Here is a 16,414-nt window from a genome sequence, read left to right on the forward strand (position 1 = left end):
CCCTTTTCCGTTCATCCCTTGTATAACTATAAACAACTTAAGCGTCAACCCTAGCCTAAAGTACTGAAAGGGAAGATCTGGAAACCGACTAGTTGACGGACGGAACCTTGGAACGGTTATTTCCACGTGGATAGACTGACGGACAGGTTGTTGCAAATGCCTTTTTGCATGAGAGCTACCACCCAAGCGCATTTGCAGGACATATCAAGATTCATCACGCTGGCTCAAGGGTAAGAGGCACCTGCAATAGTACATGTAAGGATATGTAGCCGAAAGGGGGGGGGGGGACGACATTAGGTCAGGTACAGACAGACGAAGACGAATTATCAATTGATGTCAAGAAGCTAGAGAAGATCATAAATAACATGGAGGTATAACGATGTATGTATTCATAGGTAGCTACCCACCTAACGGGGGCATATATATATAGACTAGATATATATACATAACATATAAGCATAGAATATACAAAACAATCCACCCAAAGTTCAGTGTGTGGACCTCGTTTCCATTCGATATTTTCATTTCCCTCAATCCAGCATTTCGTCCATTACGCATGTCCATAGCCAATCAAGCCTCGTTCGTTCCTCAACCGAAAACCCAAATATCAAATCATCTAGACAAGATTGTGTACAAGTCATTCGCTGCACCCCCGAATTGTGAGTGAAGCAAGAAAAAAGAGCCCAAGTTTGCAAGAAGACACCAAAAACGCCATTGAATCAAACAGTAAAAAGCCTTGAAAGTATAACGCCGATTGAATTCTAACAAGGCGACAAGAACAGCTCGGGGTTGGTTGTATTTTATACAGCTCGGTAAGTATTCGGCGCCGGTCGTCGACCAGCCATCAACAAGCTAGGAGGTCGATCCTCACCACTCGGCGATTGATGATCCGGATTTTCTAGGAATAAATTGGCCTCATGATGCTGATTGAGGGGAGGCGGTGACGCAATTCGTGGTGAGAATGCTCTATACTGGCCTTGAGGAGCTTGATGGCCGTGTTGTTGTGGCGGTGGGCTTTGAGTTGTTGGATGGTAGTAGTCGGATTGTTGATGATCGTATGGAGAGTATCCGTTTGAGGCAGGTGGTGGGCTGCGTGTTTGGGGATAGCCTGGTGATTGGTGCTGTTGCTGGTCATATGGTGAGAATCCGCCTGCCATGGGGGGTGGCGATCTAGGCGATGAAGTCTGATTGTATCCGCGCGGTCCGCTGAAGTTAGGCACTTGCACCCTGGGAGGAGGTTGATTTTCGAATCCTCGATATGGTGCTGGTGAGGCTCGAGGACCATATCCTGCGACCGCTGGTTGGTCGTATCCAGGCGACTGGGGTCCGGGAGAATGAGGACTCTGGTTGAAGTAATGCGTATCCGCTTGGCTCCCTCCATAATGTCCTTGGTCGCTGTGATTCAAATATGCATCATGTCCACCGAGGCTACCTCCCACGGCATCGCCGGGGTGTCCACCATAGCCTCCTCCATGTCCGTTAGGGGCATGTCCGTTGGGAGAGTATCCTTCATCGTACATTGGCTGAGGACTCGGGTGAGGACTAGGGTATGTACCTGGAACTTGATCATATCCGCCTCGAGACATACCGCGCGACAAGCCTCCCGCTACCGGTGCAGGCGAAGCTCGTTGATTTTGATGTGGAGGACTCTTAGCATGATCCCTAATTCCCTGCAGGTTATCCATCTCCACCTCTTCATGTTCGACATGATGATCCTCTACCCGTCGGGTCTGAGCCTCAGCCCAAGTCGGCATTGGCGGGAGCTCATCTTCGTTTACATGCACATGCGCCGCCTTGCTCGGCTGCTCGAACGAAGCAGTAGTGGGACCACGATATGCGGGCGGTGGTCCAGCGGATAGCGATGATGCTGCGGCGATCGGTTGTCTGTACCCAAAGTTCATAGGCTCTGGAGGTGGAGGTTGTTGGTAGTAAGGTTGGCGTTGCGGGGGATCCGCGTATTGGGGACCTCGATCGTGTCGAGAGCCACCGCAGCCGCAACAACTGTAGCAGCAGCCGCAACAGCCTTTGCAGCATTGGTAACCGCAGCAGAGGCAGCTAACCAAGCAGCCTACGATACCCAGTACAATAATGGAGCCGACAATGATACCGGCAATGACAGGCCATCTATTGATTAATCGTTAGTTTCCTGTTTAAGCCTCATGGAATATGTTGAGGATACGCACTTGCAATAAGTCTTGGCCATACAGTTATCCCAACTCGAAAAGGTGGATTTGACCGAACTGGCCTCGCCAGCGACACTCCGCTCCAGGAGCGACCTGATCATTCTGTCGCTGATCGTCGAACCCATGGCTGCAAAAACTGTGCGAAACTGGTGAAAGTCTCGCCGATGTTCGTGCACGTACTGGAGAATTTCAGACGGAAGAATTCAGCGATGACAAGAAACTTCAACGTGTAATGAAGAAAAACAAAATCATATAACTAGCGTGATTGGTCCGAAGTTGCTGGGACGATTGCGCATATGTTTCGGATAAGGAGCAGCGGGTGTGTCGTATCTGTGGTGTACCGAGAATTGCGACCCGAGAAAATGAGTGGCTCAGCGATAAATTCTCCTTGTTTTGCGTTCGGGGTATATTTTGGAAAGATCGTAAGCGTGAGAATCGTTGAGCGACAGGAATATTGAATGACTTGCGACAGCGTTCGAGCCAGTAATGGTTGTTAATTGTTTGAGATAATGAGCGAAGGCTGGGGTCGAATGTCGCCGAGATAAAAATTAGCAATGGGCGAGATGTGACTGAGCTTGAACAACGTTGTCACGACCAAGTCTCACAACAACTGACGAAAAGGAACGACAAAAAAATGAAGGGACAACCCCCTCGTGATATGTGGTCGAGGGTTGAAAGAAGGATTGTGTCCCTTCCCTGGGATCGGCTAGGGAATAAAGAGGAGAGACGGAGGAGAGTTCATGATTGCTCCATAAAAAAAGGGCATTAGCATTAGCGTACGTTAGCGCTTGGTAGGCTCCCGCTCCACCTATTATCGCCTGTCATGCCGTACGTCTGATAACGACATTTTTGTGCGTCTCTCTCTACCAGTCTTTATTCTCTACATAGTATATATATCTACCGTCTACACAAGTCAACAGCTAACCACGTCGCATATTGTAATATCATCATGCTTCCGGTCAGTAAACTGTAGTCTATCCACGGAGGGCGGCTTCTTCGAAAAATAAAAAAAATAAAAAAGACTTTGATTGAGATCGTCCACTAAAAGATCTCCACTACTCGTGCGTCACCTTTTTCTACGCAAAACAAAAAAACGTAGTTACCTAAGGTATCTAGGTAGTTAAATATCAAAAAAGTCAAAGATTTACATAGCCGAGCTATAATACAAAGGCACATTAACAATGCGTCGAATATATTTCATATGGATTGTGCAATCGCAGCCTCGGGACGGATATTGCTTTCGAAGAAAGTAGTCATAAGGTGTATTAATAAAATCAGAAAAACCACAAGTATATCAAGATATCAACACCATGACACCAAACGGAAGTCCCGAGAGTGCAAATCAATGTTCAGGAATCTTTGCGCTTGTTTATTTCCCATCACGAAATCCTCCGCCCGATACCATGTCCATGCTTAAGTATTGGTCGTAAAAAGTTTATTTCTTGGCTGGTGGTGGTCCAGGAGGCGGCGCATATACTTGCTCTCCGCCATGATAAGCAGTCGGGGGCTGTTGTAGCTCGATTCCATTCTCTTGTTGTCCGCTGTAGGGGCCAGGAGCGCCTTGAGGCGGTGAATATGGTTGTTGTGGTGGAGCATAGAACCCTTGGCCCGGATCTTGACGTTGATATTGAGGAGGAGGTGCGGGTTGATAATCGCCTTGTCTATATGGTGGTGGTGCCATCCAATGTGTGCCATACATGGGGGTTTGACCGCGGGCACGACGACGTCGAGCATTGAGGCAGCTGTATGAAATGAAAAATTAGCATTATGAGCAGAACGAAGTTGTTCACTTTTTGGGCAGACCGGACTTACGCAAATAAAAAGAAGAAAACGAAAGCAGATCCTACGATGACTGCAAAAGCCACCCATCGACCCCAATTATTCCATGTCGAGTAGCAGTTGACATAATTTCCAAACGCATCATAACTAGATAAGAGGTTAATTTGAGTCTCTTCGAGTCTTTCCAAAGATGGGCAGACTTACCAGTAATCGCGTTGATTTATGACACCCATGTTGAAGGACCGTCCGGCTGTGACGAGATCCTTATCCACCGAATGTGAGAGATGTATGCAGGCAAGCAAGCCTCTTCTTCCGTTTGAGCGAGTAGTTTGGATATTTGAGCAGTCTATGAATTAGATAGCGAAGAAATAATAAAACAGAGCGGTCAAGGCTGGAGAGGAGGAGATGTTTGTTGGATAAAAAAAAGGGAGAGGTGAGATCATACCATGCCATGCTCGCCTTCTTAAGGCCCCAAGAAAAAGGTTGGCTGAGCAAAATAGAGTGGCTGAGCTCCTTGGCTGGCAAAGCTTCACGTCTTGCCCAATCGAGACTGATTGTGTCAGAGTTGGCCAATGAGAGGACGTACCTGCTGTGTACTATATCGAATTTGGAATGGCGTACGATAGTCGTAGTGGGTCTCACAGCGTATTCCGTACTCAGCAGAGCCAATCATAGCCCTTTGCCCTGACTATCTGACTGGCCTGATTGGACTGCTGGGAACGACCATTCCACTTTGAGCCTTTGCTTATTCCTTTTTGAGATTCTAGCCCTAATTCAATAGGGAAACTGCCATACCATACCGATGAAAGGAAGCATAGTTCCTTCAACAATTATATCGCAGACAGTCAACGGGTGAGCAATCTATTGGTCATATTACCGCTTCATTCTCTGCGCATCCAATGCTCATGTATTCTGTACTACGTATGTATCCATGCCTGACTCCGGCGGGAAGTTGAGACAAGTTGAGGTTTCACGGAGTGAACTGTGTGGCAACCACACCGACCATTCACCTATTTGCATATGCCGAGGCACATAGCTCTGTTAGAAAAATAATCGTTCATGTTTGCTCATTAATTCATCATCATAGAGGGTATGTTAACATTTAAATCAAGGCTCATGTCCAGTCAGCTCGATATCCGAAGTCCCATTCTATGACGTTACTGGTACCGTAGCCTGCCATGCTCCGTGTCCCAAACACCAATGACCCACAAACATACAGCAAACGTTCTCGAACAATGCGCCCATCACCATCACTTTTATGACTATGAGCCGTCTCTCAACTCAGCAAGCCTAATATCCCCTCTTCCCTTCTGCCTTGTTCTCGCAGAGCAACATACCCAACCACCCTTTCGGGCTTTTAGTGGCAACTACCGGTAGAACGTAATCCAGCCCCCAAGCTGACACTAAACGGCAGAAAGAAGGGCGCTACACGAGGCAGACGGGGCCAATTGATAATTGGAAGAGTTTTGGTCTCCGAGTCCCTGTGCTGTGTAGGTGGCGTTGGTAGTGCTTAGTTTGGTTGATAGTAGAAGCTTATACCATACCCACGGACTAGTGCCAACGTATCGACTTCCTCAATAGGCATTAAGGTAGATAGTCTATCCTGTTACGGATCCGCGGTCCCACGCACACACATATATGTATCCATGGGTATAATAACCTCGTCGTTATGCGTTTGACTCTTGTCATTATACGCCTGGTCACTGACGTCCAACTACTGGTAGCCCTCAAAACGGAGGTTAAGCATTAACATCAATACTACCATTGGATTGATATATGCGGGCTCCGCGACGCTTATAAATTCACATGACAGATAATAAAAAGATTAGGATATGGCATAGATATCGGACTCTACCTAGGTAGCATCGTCAACCAGAAAGCTGGCTCAAGAGGCTTCACGTTGCTCTGATGGAGGGGAAGGACCAGTCTTACCAATATCTGATAACTTTTGGTCCCATAATCTACCAGTCTGCGCATTCACGAACATGTTTTTAACGTTTAACCAATAGGGCTAAGCAAACAGGGGCCCTACAAAAAAGCGAGGCTGAAAGATTTCCTAAATTGGGAATTTAGGGGTTCGCAACGATAAATGGCTTAGGCCTCAAGTATCTGTGTTTTTGCTAATTTGTTTTTATAGAGCAAATTGACCTTGACAATCACTTTGATCGGAACGGAATATTGATATAGGATAGGTACCTATTGGCATGGCAGTCTTATCGTCGTTTTCACATTTTGTAGATTGAAAGTCCTTCGTTCATCCAACCTTGGAACTCTCCCCCTGGCCATCGCCGTACAGCACGATGAAAGCGGTCACTATATTGCTGCTTGTAGCAAGAACTATTGTTTAAGACAACGGTGTTATCGCCATCAAATGTCAACTAAGTCAAGTCGAAGACATCCTCCGAAGGATACTGATAGCAACAAAGGAGTTCTAGGATCAGATACATAGGTTCAAGAACAAAGGGCCTACAGTTCAAATTTACACCATCGTCACATCTTTATTGTTGTAAACATTAACTCACTCTCGAAACTTTCAATGGACCAGACAAGGCATCAGACCGCAAGTCCAAAGGTAACCACGATCTGTGAACACTTCAAGTCTCCACGTCAAAACTCATCGATTCGTCGGTCTTGAACCCAGACACGTCCGAAGGATGCTCTATCTGTCTTGACGACGAAAAAAAAAGACCATGGAATCCAGTAACAAGATCAAGCCCGAAGATAATTTCTGACTTCGGTCCGACGTTCATGTAGGGTTAGCCGAGTCACGCGATGATACGGCCAATGATTCGGTCTTCATTCTCAAAAACTCGGTGCGTCGATGACCCCTATTTGCTCAGCCAGTAATAAATCTCCCTAGTATATCGGATAATATTTCAAGGGACAAAAACGATCCCTTCAACTACTGGCTGTACCTACATAGGTAGGTAGCACACACCCTTTCGGGTTCACGCATCCGAGTCAATCCGACGGATGAGCAGACATCTTTCCAATAGTACGCAGTATGGTGTAACTGTGGTACAGCATCCAAAGATGGGTCATCCATCATCGTCTTCCTGATCCATGTTTACGATCAAATTTGGGTCTGATTGTGTTCCATAGACATTCGTCAAGTCAACGGCATGTAGATAGTTAGTAGTCACCTAGCTGTAGTTACGACATAGATATTCGAACTGCTGGTTGACCACAAACATAAAATAAGCCCAAATCTAATAATCCATACAAAACCGGTAGTCTTATGCATGCTATCAAGGCATGACATACATGCATGCAAAACATACCTACTTAACCCTTGACTAGCACGCTGCAGTTAGGGGTGTTAGCAGGGTACAATCGATAGGCTCCTAACACTGCCAACACATCACTTGGTCCGTGTGTCTATACATCTTTTACCTTTCCAATGCCAACACATCGTCTTTTTTGAACTTAGCAAATTAGAAAATTGACTGGCTAATGCCTGCTCCGTAGTGGTTATATATGCATGATGTGTATGAAAAATGTGAAGATTTGGAGTGGTGGTGGATCTGATTATGAATAAGCAGTTGTCGTCTGGTTCATGTATGATGAGTTGGCAATCGGATGATAGTATCACATTGCATTTATATCTGGAAACAGCCCCAGGTAGTGGAACTGAATAAGTTGGAAATTGTTTTCTCCCGTTTCCTCTGCCCTCTTCACGAAGAGTTCGATTTCTATTGTGAAAGTGGCGATTCTTAATACTCTGTATGAGAATTGAGGGTATTTGACCCATGTCCCCGAAGAACAGCAACCGAGTTTTACTTTTTGGTTATTCTATTACTCTTTTTCAGCGCAATCGGGATATTGTTTAAATTGTGCAATCGCTATATGAGAACATCCTATATTAACACCAAAGAAGATTGAGATATACCGAAGAAAACGAAACAACAAAAAGTAAAGCGCAAGCTGAGCAGAACAGATAGCCCGAACCCAAAACGGGAAAACAAAACCGCCATTGCTGGCGCGCAGGTATCGCTGCATGCGTCTTGACGTGAAAAGTAAAGAGATACACAGATCATTACTCATTAGGTCGTTGAAACAGATACTACCCTCCTCGCAGTTAATTGACTATAAGTCTGCTGACTACCGACTCGCCCTCGCAATCAACCAACGCAACACTGCATCCAGATTCGTCTCCTCCTTTGCGCTGATTCCATAACAGCTTACTTCGCGCCGAACAATGGATTTGAGATCCATCTCTTCAATCAGCTCATCAACAGACAACTTGTTGGGGAGATCGGACTTGTTGCCCAGCACCAACAGGGGGATACCGTCTAGACTCGGTTTGTCTAGGAGATCATGTAATTCTTCAGTTGCAACGGGTAATGCTGCGTGGTCGGCAGCATCGACGATATATCTTTGAAATGTTAATTGAGGGATATATCATCAAGTGGCGAGACCAAGATGGGCTTACACTATAGCGTTTACCCCACGACAATATCGTTCCCACATCGGTCGGAATCGCGGTTGACCTCCCAAATCCCAACTGCAACCAACTTTTAATCAGCATACTACTATCGGACGGACAACGCGCTAGAAAATACGAAGGGACAAACCATTTCAACGTCACATGGCCCTTCTGGACCTTTTTGGTGTTAAAGCCAATAGTGGGTATGGAACTGCAGGGGGATCAACGCATTAGTTGTGAGGGGTCCCGGTTGAAGTTCCCTTGTGACCGATTTAATGTCACTCAGATTAACTGGGATGAGCACTTACTCGATTGTGAACTCTCCTCCCTGTTGGTTGACGTGAGTTGAGATTAAATCAATAGGACGGAAAGAAAGAAAGAAAGAGGAGGAAACATACAGCTAAAACACGAAGCAACGAAGACTTGCCAGCGTTCTGGAGACCAATCATGGTGACATCCATTTCAGTCGCCCTACAAAGACAAGAGTCGAACGATCATTAGCTGGGTGATCAATAACGTTGTTGTATAGCGAGTTGACTTTGATCTGGTTCGTGCGGAGAAGATATGGGTCGACCCATATCGAGTTGAAGCCATCTCCGCGCCATCTCCTCGAGAGGATCCATTTTATTTCTGGACATGACAAAGAGCTGATGATGTGATGGACACAAACTTACCAAAACATGCGCAACAGCCAGTCGTAGATGGTTCGAAAAATGCCGGCCATGATGACGATGATGATCGAGCGAGCTGGGAGCGGTCAAGGAAAGGAAAGAAAGGTAAGATGCGGACAGAGAGAATGAACGACTGGTAAGAATATCTCAAAGATGCAATTCGGCCAAGTCCAGGAAGTTACGTAGTAATAGTATTGTCGATATCGCTGTAACTGTTCGTTCGAGATTCGGCAAAATCGCAATCTTTGATGCAACCAAGACTTGCTTTTCTTCCCCCCTCCATCGGCTGACCAGCAGGTCCGAGTTGAGCGCGGTCGATAGTGAATGAATGAATGAATGAATGAACCGAATGTAATTATCGATTATTGATTATTGATTAGTTTGTTGTAGTATTAGCATAACTAGGTAACTAGAGGTCGCTCGCTGAGTAAGGTAAGTGGTAGAGGAGTTGGAAGTGGAAGTCTTTGGTTGACTGAAATCAGCCAAGTGGGGTTTGCTTTTTAGGCAGTCGGCGCCGTTTTCTTTCTACATTCATTCATCAACAGTTAGAACTATTCATCTGTTGCTTCAACAACTATTCCCTCATATTACTAGGCTAGTTTGAGATTATCAAACTGTGGCTATCTCAAACCAACTTGTGGAGAATTCTCAATGTGCACATGACCGATCGGAGGCCAGCCTGGGATGCCTTGATTAGTGCCTACTCTAACTAGCTACTACTACAAGTCAAGTTAATCGTTCATCCATTAGTTAGTTAGATATGGAAAGATGTGATTAATATTTGGATTATAAAATCGGGTCACATCGATACTTTATTGTACGCCGATTGGTTCAAATATTGCGCCCTCATAAATTCTGACTGTCTGTTTATCCAGAGACTACAGACTAATAGGGTATGCACGACATCACGTTGGTGTTTAGTAGGCTCGCACAGACTAATAGCTAAGTATTAGTCTAGTTACGGTGTACTGTATAGGCAATTAAATAACCGAGTCTGCCTTGTAGCCTAGAATTATATAACTTACTGTTCTCTACACCGGGATTAAACAAAATGCCTTGATTGAGGGTTGCACCAATTAGGGTAAGGAACGACTACTTGTGTAATATCGTCCATTCATATCGCCGTATTTGCATCAGCCATCTTGCTATCTCGACTCATTCCACCGCACCACATCAGACCTTATCACCATTGTCAATCTAGCAGCCTTGCTAGTCTTGCTGACTTGGTCGATTCAGTTTCTCAGCCGACTTAACAGCTTAAACATACGTAACAACGACTTCGGACGAGCTTGGGACTGAAACAGAGGTCAAAACCCGCCTATTTTGCTCCAGATCAATCAAATCGGCTCCATCAGTACCAACAGATTCGCCGTTGGAAAGACCAGCCGAGGCTGAAGTGAAGGTGACAGTTCCAAAATTGTCAAGGGTAACCAAGCTACCACCGGATTCGTAATCCTCAACAATCCACTCGGCATTCTGACCTCCAAGAGCAGAGGAGGAGTCAGGTGCGGTCAAATCTTGATAAACGGTTTGGGCAGTACTCAAGTTCTCGATGGTGGCGGTTCCAGAAGTGTTGGAGTTGGCCACAACGGAAACAGCAATGGTGTCTCCGGCGTTAATGTCGATGCCCGAAAAGTCATAGGCATAATCGGGGAACCATTCGTACCAGGCGTCAAAGGAAGCAGCACCGCTGGAATCGACGCTAAAGTCAATGCCGGTCTGGAGAATGGCAGCGGTATAGGTGTCGCCGTCAATACCGACCCAGGCAGAGGATGAGCCTGCTTTACCATTCACGGCTTGAGGTGTCGGGACGGTGAACTGAGCAGACACAGAAGTAAAAGTGGTGCCTGATGGAGGCGATGTCAACACGGCGCCGGACCAGTTGGAGGAATAGTCAGTGTTGGTGTTGTTGGTCTGCTTGGGGTGCGACAGACGGTTACGTCCAGCGACACGAGCAGCAAGGCCGTGTCCTGAGGACTCAGCGAATGCACCTACTGCGAAGAGAGCAACGGTAGTAACAGTGAACTTCATTGTTGCGAAGGCTACTAACAGAAAATCTGATCTTGTATAAAATAGTGTTCTAATTTTGTTGATGAAAATGTCTGAACGCGTGGCTGCAATCCACCTTTATATACTTCTCTGCGTCTTTATAAACACCGACATCAATCAATTGATCCGCGATGCGATTTGCAATTCAGCACTAGAAGTGCGAATGGTTACATCGACATATGTATCCCAGCACGTCTTCTAGTCACCGAATGTTTGAATTACAGGCGACCAAATCACGATGAGGATTCGAATTGGCTGTCATCTTGACTTCTCCTCGTCGCGTTCGAAAAACGCCATTCAATAGTTACCAATTGTTCGATCACTTTTGCTCGTGTGCTCATGCAGAAACAGTCATGGATGTCATATCGTTCAGGTGTGTCGAATATATGGTCAGATGTCGCATTTGGTACCTAGGTAGACGCTGACCTGGCATACCCGCGTCTACTGGCACTCCTGTACCTGTTAATTTGACAAAAAGTCCTTATGATGGGTCGTGGATGTGCCGACAACATAGATCCAATATCAGGCGCCATCAGACCCCATGTAAATACTATCAAATATCTCGTCAACCCGAGCATTCTATTGGAGGGTCATGATACTTTGTATCAGCCACCATTATTTCTTCTGATATCTCTAGTCTGTACCTACAAGGCAAGTGATCGACCGAGCAAACAAGCTTAAGCACTGCCAGCACTGCCAGCACTGCCGAACCTCTAAAATGGCGCCATCAGCGGTAGTTTCAGTCTAGATGCATGGATTCCCAGGAGATAATAAAATGATCGACACAAAAGATGTGCTGGATGTAACGCTTGGTGCAATCATCTGAATGTGTTTGCAGAAGTCATGCGTATGTGACCGTGGGTGGGTACACAGAGTTCGTCTGAGCCATTGATAGCGGTGGCGCTGCTGGCTGGCGAGGGTAAATTAAGCATATTCCACGACAAAAACAAGCCACAGTTTCGATATAATATATACAATCATCGATCTATGCCCTCATCTAAAAAAGCAGCATCAATATTCACAAGATGAAGGAGTTGTTCAGAGTACAACTGAGTAAACGAATCAAATGGGACGGAATGGCTGACAAATAGGTACCGGCACCACGTGATATATATTATATGATTGGACGGCGGCAGCTCTATCAACACGTGACGATAACGGATGGATCCACTCTAAAAATTTCTGGGAGGAAGAAGTCGAGATGGCTTCGTCCATCAACATCGACGAGAGACGTTCAACCCATTGTTCGGTTGCTCTTAGGCCATTTCTCTTGTACACTTTTGGGAAAGAGATGGTCCCTCGTCTGATGATTTAAACCGACGTTCTTTTTGCCTCATTGAGTTTTTTTTGCATTAACAACCATAGACGAAGATTTTTACGATTCGATAATATCGCCAAAATGGCACTTGCTCCTACCGACACAAAATGGACCGTAGGGTTCGACACCCTCCGGCGAGAAAACCTTTTCAAAAATCCGCCAAAAGACAAATCCGCCTATCCCATGCTACAGGCGGCCATCCGACCTCACATCGATTCATTCAATGCGCTTTTCGGAGAAAGCAAGATTATGGAGGAAGCCCTGAAGGACATGGGAGCTAAGACCTTCTTGGATGGTGATATTGAGACTCCGGAACAGCGAAAACTACGAAAAGCCAGAGGTCAACCACCTCCACAACGTAATAGCCTAAATTTGCGCATCACGGAGATTTTCCTCGACAAAGCCGTGCTGCCGCCAACCAACAAATTCGTCCCTCGTCAGGCTTCTGCCAGCGCTGACTACCGTAATATATACCCTGCCGAATGCAGAGAACGACATGCCACATATCGAGGACGATTGCGCGCAAGACTTCAATACCAGGTCAACAATGGAGAATGGCGCGAGTCCGTACGAGAGTTGGGTCAGGTGCCGCTGATGTTGAGGTCTAACAGATGTCATTTGGAATCGTTCAGTCCCCAGGAATTGGTGGATCATAAGGAAGAATCCGAGGAATTGGGTGGTTATTTCATTGTTAATGGAAACGAAAAGTTGATCCGAATGTTGATCATGCCCAAACGCAACTTCCCCATGGCGATCAATCGACCTTCTTTCCAAAAACGTGGTGTCGGGTTTACCACGTTTGGTGTTCAGATTCGATCCGCCCGACCGGATCAAACCACACAAACCAATGTCCTTCATTATTTGTCTGATGGAAATGTCACCTTCCGATTTTCATGGCGGAAGCAAGAATATCTTGTCCCTGTTATGATGATTTTGAAGGCACTTGTTGAGACCAATGATCGCGAAATCTTTGAAGGCATCGTCGGCAATGCCTCGTCAAAGGGATCTGCCAACACTTTCGTCACCGACCGTGTCGAGCTGCTTCTGAGAACATTCCACGGTTACAAGATTTGGTCTCGATCAGACGCCAGAGCTTACCTGGGAAAGAAGTTCCGTCCTGTTTTATTTGCGCCTGCCACCTGGACACACGAAGAATGCGGAACTGAGTTTTTGCGAAAAATTGTCCTACCACATCTCGGCAACCAAAATGTTACGACCACACAAGACTATGACAAATTCAAATTGATCCTATTCATGATCCGAAAACTTTATTCCTTCGTCGCTGGCGACTGTGCCTCTGACAATCCTGATGCCGTTTCTAACCAGGAGATCATGCTTGGTGGTTACGTTTACGGCATGTTGTTGAAAGAAAGGCTTGAAGAATGGCTGTTGAGTTTTGGCAGACTCCTCAGGGACTGGTCATACAAAGGTGGCAACCTCAAATTCACAGACCCAATGTTCGAGAAGGATTTCATATCCAAGGTTATCAAGCGCACAAACGAGAACTTGGGTGGAGCTTTGGAGTATTTCTTGTCAACCGGCAACTTGGTCAGTCCCACTGGATTGGATATGCAACAAGCTTCTGGTTTTACTGTGGTTGCTGAAAAGATTAACTTCTATCGATTTATTTCCCATTTCCGCATGGTTCACAGAGGTACTTTCTTCGCTCAGCTCAAGACCACAACCGTGCGTAAGCTGTTGCCTGAAAGTTGGGGTTTCATGTGTCCTGTGCACACTCCTGATGGTTCTCCATGTGGATTGCTTAACCATTTGGCTCACAAATGTCTTGTTTCTACGAGTGACTTGGATGTTGCACATATTCCTCGTGTCTTGGCGCAACTGGGCATCAAGACCGAATCCTCCGCTGAGGTCACTGAGTCTGTCTGTGTACAACTGAACGGACGAGTTATCGGTTATTGTTCACCAAAGCAAGCTAAGATGATTCATGACACTTTACGGTTCTGGAAGGTTGAGGGCACACATGGTATTCCCAAAGAGCTCGAGATTGGCTACATCCCGAACATGCAGGGTGGTCAATACCCTGGTATTTACATGTCCTCACAACCAGCACGAATGTATCGCCCTGTCAAATATTTGGCACTTGACAAGCTGGACTATGTGGGACCTTTTGAACAACCGTTTATGGAAATTGCTTGCTTGGAAGAGGACATCCGCTCAGGCCTCTCAACACACATCGAGTTCACGCCAACCAACATGTTCTCAATTATTGCCAACATGACACCATTTTCTGATAATAATCAGTCTCCCCGTAATATGTACCAGTGTCAGATGAGTAAGCAGACCATGGGTACTCCGGGAACTTCAATCGCCTTCCGCACCGACAACAAGATGTACCGACTCCAGACTGGTCAGACACCAATCGTTCGATCACCATTATACAACGAATATGGATTGGATAACTTCCCTAACGGTTGTAATGCGATCGTGGCTATCCTGTCCTATAGTGCATACGACATGGATGATGCGATGATTATCAACAAATCCTCGCACGAGCGTGGGTTCGGCCATGGTACCGTTTACAAGACGAAGTTCTACAACCTAGATGATAAGGATTCACGACGAAACAAGTCTAAACGTGAAATCAGCAAGCTTTTTGGATTTGCTCCAGGCGCTGAAATCAAGGCTGAATGGCGCACGACCCTCGACGAGGATGGTCTACCCCATCCTGGTGTCAAGGTCAAGGAAGGAAGCTATGTAGCAGCTTGGTATAACGTGCGCTACGACGCCGGTAGTGATTCATACGTCAATGTTGACGGACAAACGCACTTCCTCAAGTACAAGGATGCGGAAGAAGGCTACATTGACACTGTCCGGTTGGTTGGAAATGAGAACGGAAACGAGCCGCTGCAAGCCATCAGTGTCAAATACCGTGTCCCGCGTAAACCTATCATTGGTGACAAGTTCTCTTCTCGACACGGTCAGAAGGGTGTGTGTTCGCAATTGTGGCCTGCGATTGATATGCCGTTCTCTGAAAGTGGTATTATGCCCGACTTGATCATCAACCCTCACGCTTTCCCATCCCGTATGTCCCCCTTCCTGCCAGTTTTCTACTACTCAAGCTAATGAATTAGGTATGACAATCGCCCAAATCATCGAATCCATGGCCGGCAAAGCCGGGGCCCTCCACGGCCACCCCGTAGACTGCACACCCTTCCAATTCAACGAAGAAAACACCGCAGCCGACTACTTTGGCCACCAACTCCGCAAAGCAGGTTATAACTACCATGGCAATGAACCCATGTACAGTGGTATCACTGGAAAAGAGTTCGCCGCCGACATTTACCTAGGTGTTGTTCACTACCAACGTCTCCGACACATGGTCAATGATAAATTCCAAGTCCGTACCACGGGTCCCGTGAACAGTGTGACCGGTCAACCCGTCAAGGGTCGTTCCAAGGGTGGTGGTATCCGTGTCGGAGAGATGGAGCGTGATTCATTGCTGGCGCACGGTTGCGCGTTCTTGTTACAGGATCGATTGATGAACTGTTCTGATTCTACACGTGCTTGGATCTGTCGTGACTGTGGCTCCTTCCTTTCTACCCAGGTTGCCGTTTCCTCGAACGGCCCATCTGGAGGATTGGCTGATGCAGCAAGCAAAGCTGCCCTCGCAGCAGCCGCAAAGGCAACACCTAACAACCAAGTCATCACCTCAAACCTCTCACGTATAAGCTCCGTGAACGCCCTCGGCGGCACAAACGGTATCGTGCGATGCCGCCGCTGCGCACGGGAAGCCGTCTTTGACGATTCCCGCGCTATGATTTGGGAGGATGGCGATGGCAATCGGTTCGTCGGTGGTGATAATGTCACCGTTGTCGTTGTGCCTGGTGTGTTGAGGTATTTGGATGTTGAGTTGGCGGCCATGGGTATTCGTCTGAAGTTCAAGGTTGACCATTAGTCGGCCAATAGTATACTGTGTTAGATAGAATACGAAGGAAAAGTTTTTTGTCTAGAGGATGCTTGTATAGCC

At 46.5% G+C, this 16,414-nt stretch overlaps 5 protein-coding genes across 5 annotated transcripts; 1 reads left to right on the plus strand and 4 right to left on the minus strand.

Moving 5' to 3' along the window:
- Nucleotides 1–800: 800 nt before the first annotated feature.
- On the minus strand, nt 801–2,308 carry EYB26_005919 (uncharacterized protein; the record flags this gene model as incomplete). Its single annotated transcript, XM_054265196.1, has 2 exons — nt 801–2,124; nt 2,184–2,308. 2 exons carry the CDS (start codon nt 2,306–2,308, stop codon nt 801–803), a joined length of 1,449 nt encoding a protein of 482 aa, XP_054121171.1.
- Nucleotides 2,309–3,618: 1,310 nt separating this feature from the next.
- On the minus strand, nt 3,619–4,195 carry EYB26_005920 (uncharacterized protein; the record flags this gene model as incomplete). The annotated part of the gene is made up of 3 exons (XM_054265197.1): nt 3,619–3,925; nt 3,996–4,109; nt 4,167–4,195. The coding sequence occupies 3 exons, from the start codon at nt 4,193–4,195 to the stop codon at nt 3,619–3,621; spliced, it is 450 nt and encodes a 149-aa protein (XP_054121172.1).
- A 3,868-nt stretch (nt 4,196–8,063) lies between these two features.
- EYB26_005921 (uncharacterized protein) lies at nt 8,064–9,112 on the minus strand (the record flags this gene model as incomplete). The annotated part of the gene is made up of 6 exons (XM_054265198.1): nt 8,064–8,337; nt 8,395–8,466; nt 8,537–8,599; nt 8,697–8,716; nt 8,787–8,859; nt 9,063–9,112. The coding sequence occupies 6 exons, from the start codon at nt 9,110–9,112 to the stop codon at nt 8,064–8,066; spliced, it is 552 nt and encodes a 183-aa protein (XP_054121173.1).
- Nucleotides 9,113–10,316: 1,204 nt separating this feature from the next.
- Nucleotides 10,317–11,090, minus strand: EYB26_005922 (uncharacterized protein; the record flags this gene model as incomplete). Its single annotated transcript, XM_054265199.1, has 1 exon — nt 10,317–11,090. One exon carries the CDS (start codon nt 11,088–11,090, stop codon nt 10,317–10,319), a length of 774 nt encoding a protein of 257 aa, XP_054121174.1.
- Nucleotides 11,091–12,507: 1,417 nt separating this feature from the next.
- On the plus strand, nt 12,508–16,342 carry EYB26_005923 (uncharacterized protein; the record flags this gene model as incomplete). Its single annotated transcript, XM_054265200.1, has 2 exons — nt 12,508–15,469; nt 15,519–16,342. 2 exons carry the CDS (start codon nt 12,508–12,510, stop codon nt 16,340–16,342), a joined length of 3,786 nt encoding a protein of 1,261 aa, XP_054121175.1.
- Nucleotides 16,343–16,414: the final 72 nt, after the last annotated feature.

This window comes from Talaromyces marneffei, chromosome 4 (assembly GCF_009556855.1).
Source record: "Talaromyces marneffei chromosome 4, complete sequence".
NCBI classification, from domain to species: Eukaryota; Fungi; Ascomycota; class Eurotiomycetes; order Eurotiales; family Trichocomaceae; genus Talaromyces; species Talaromyces marneffei.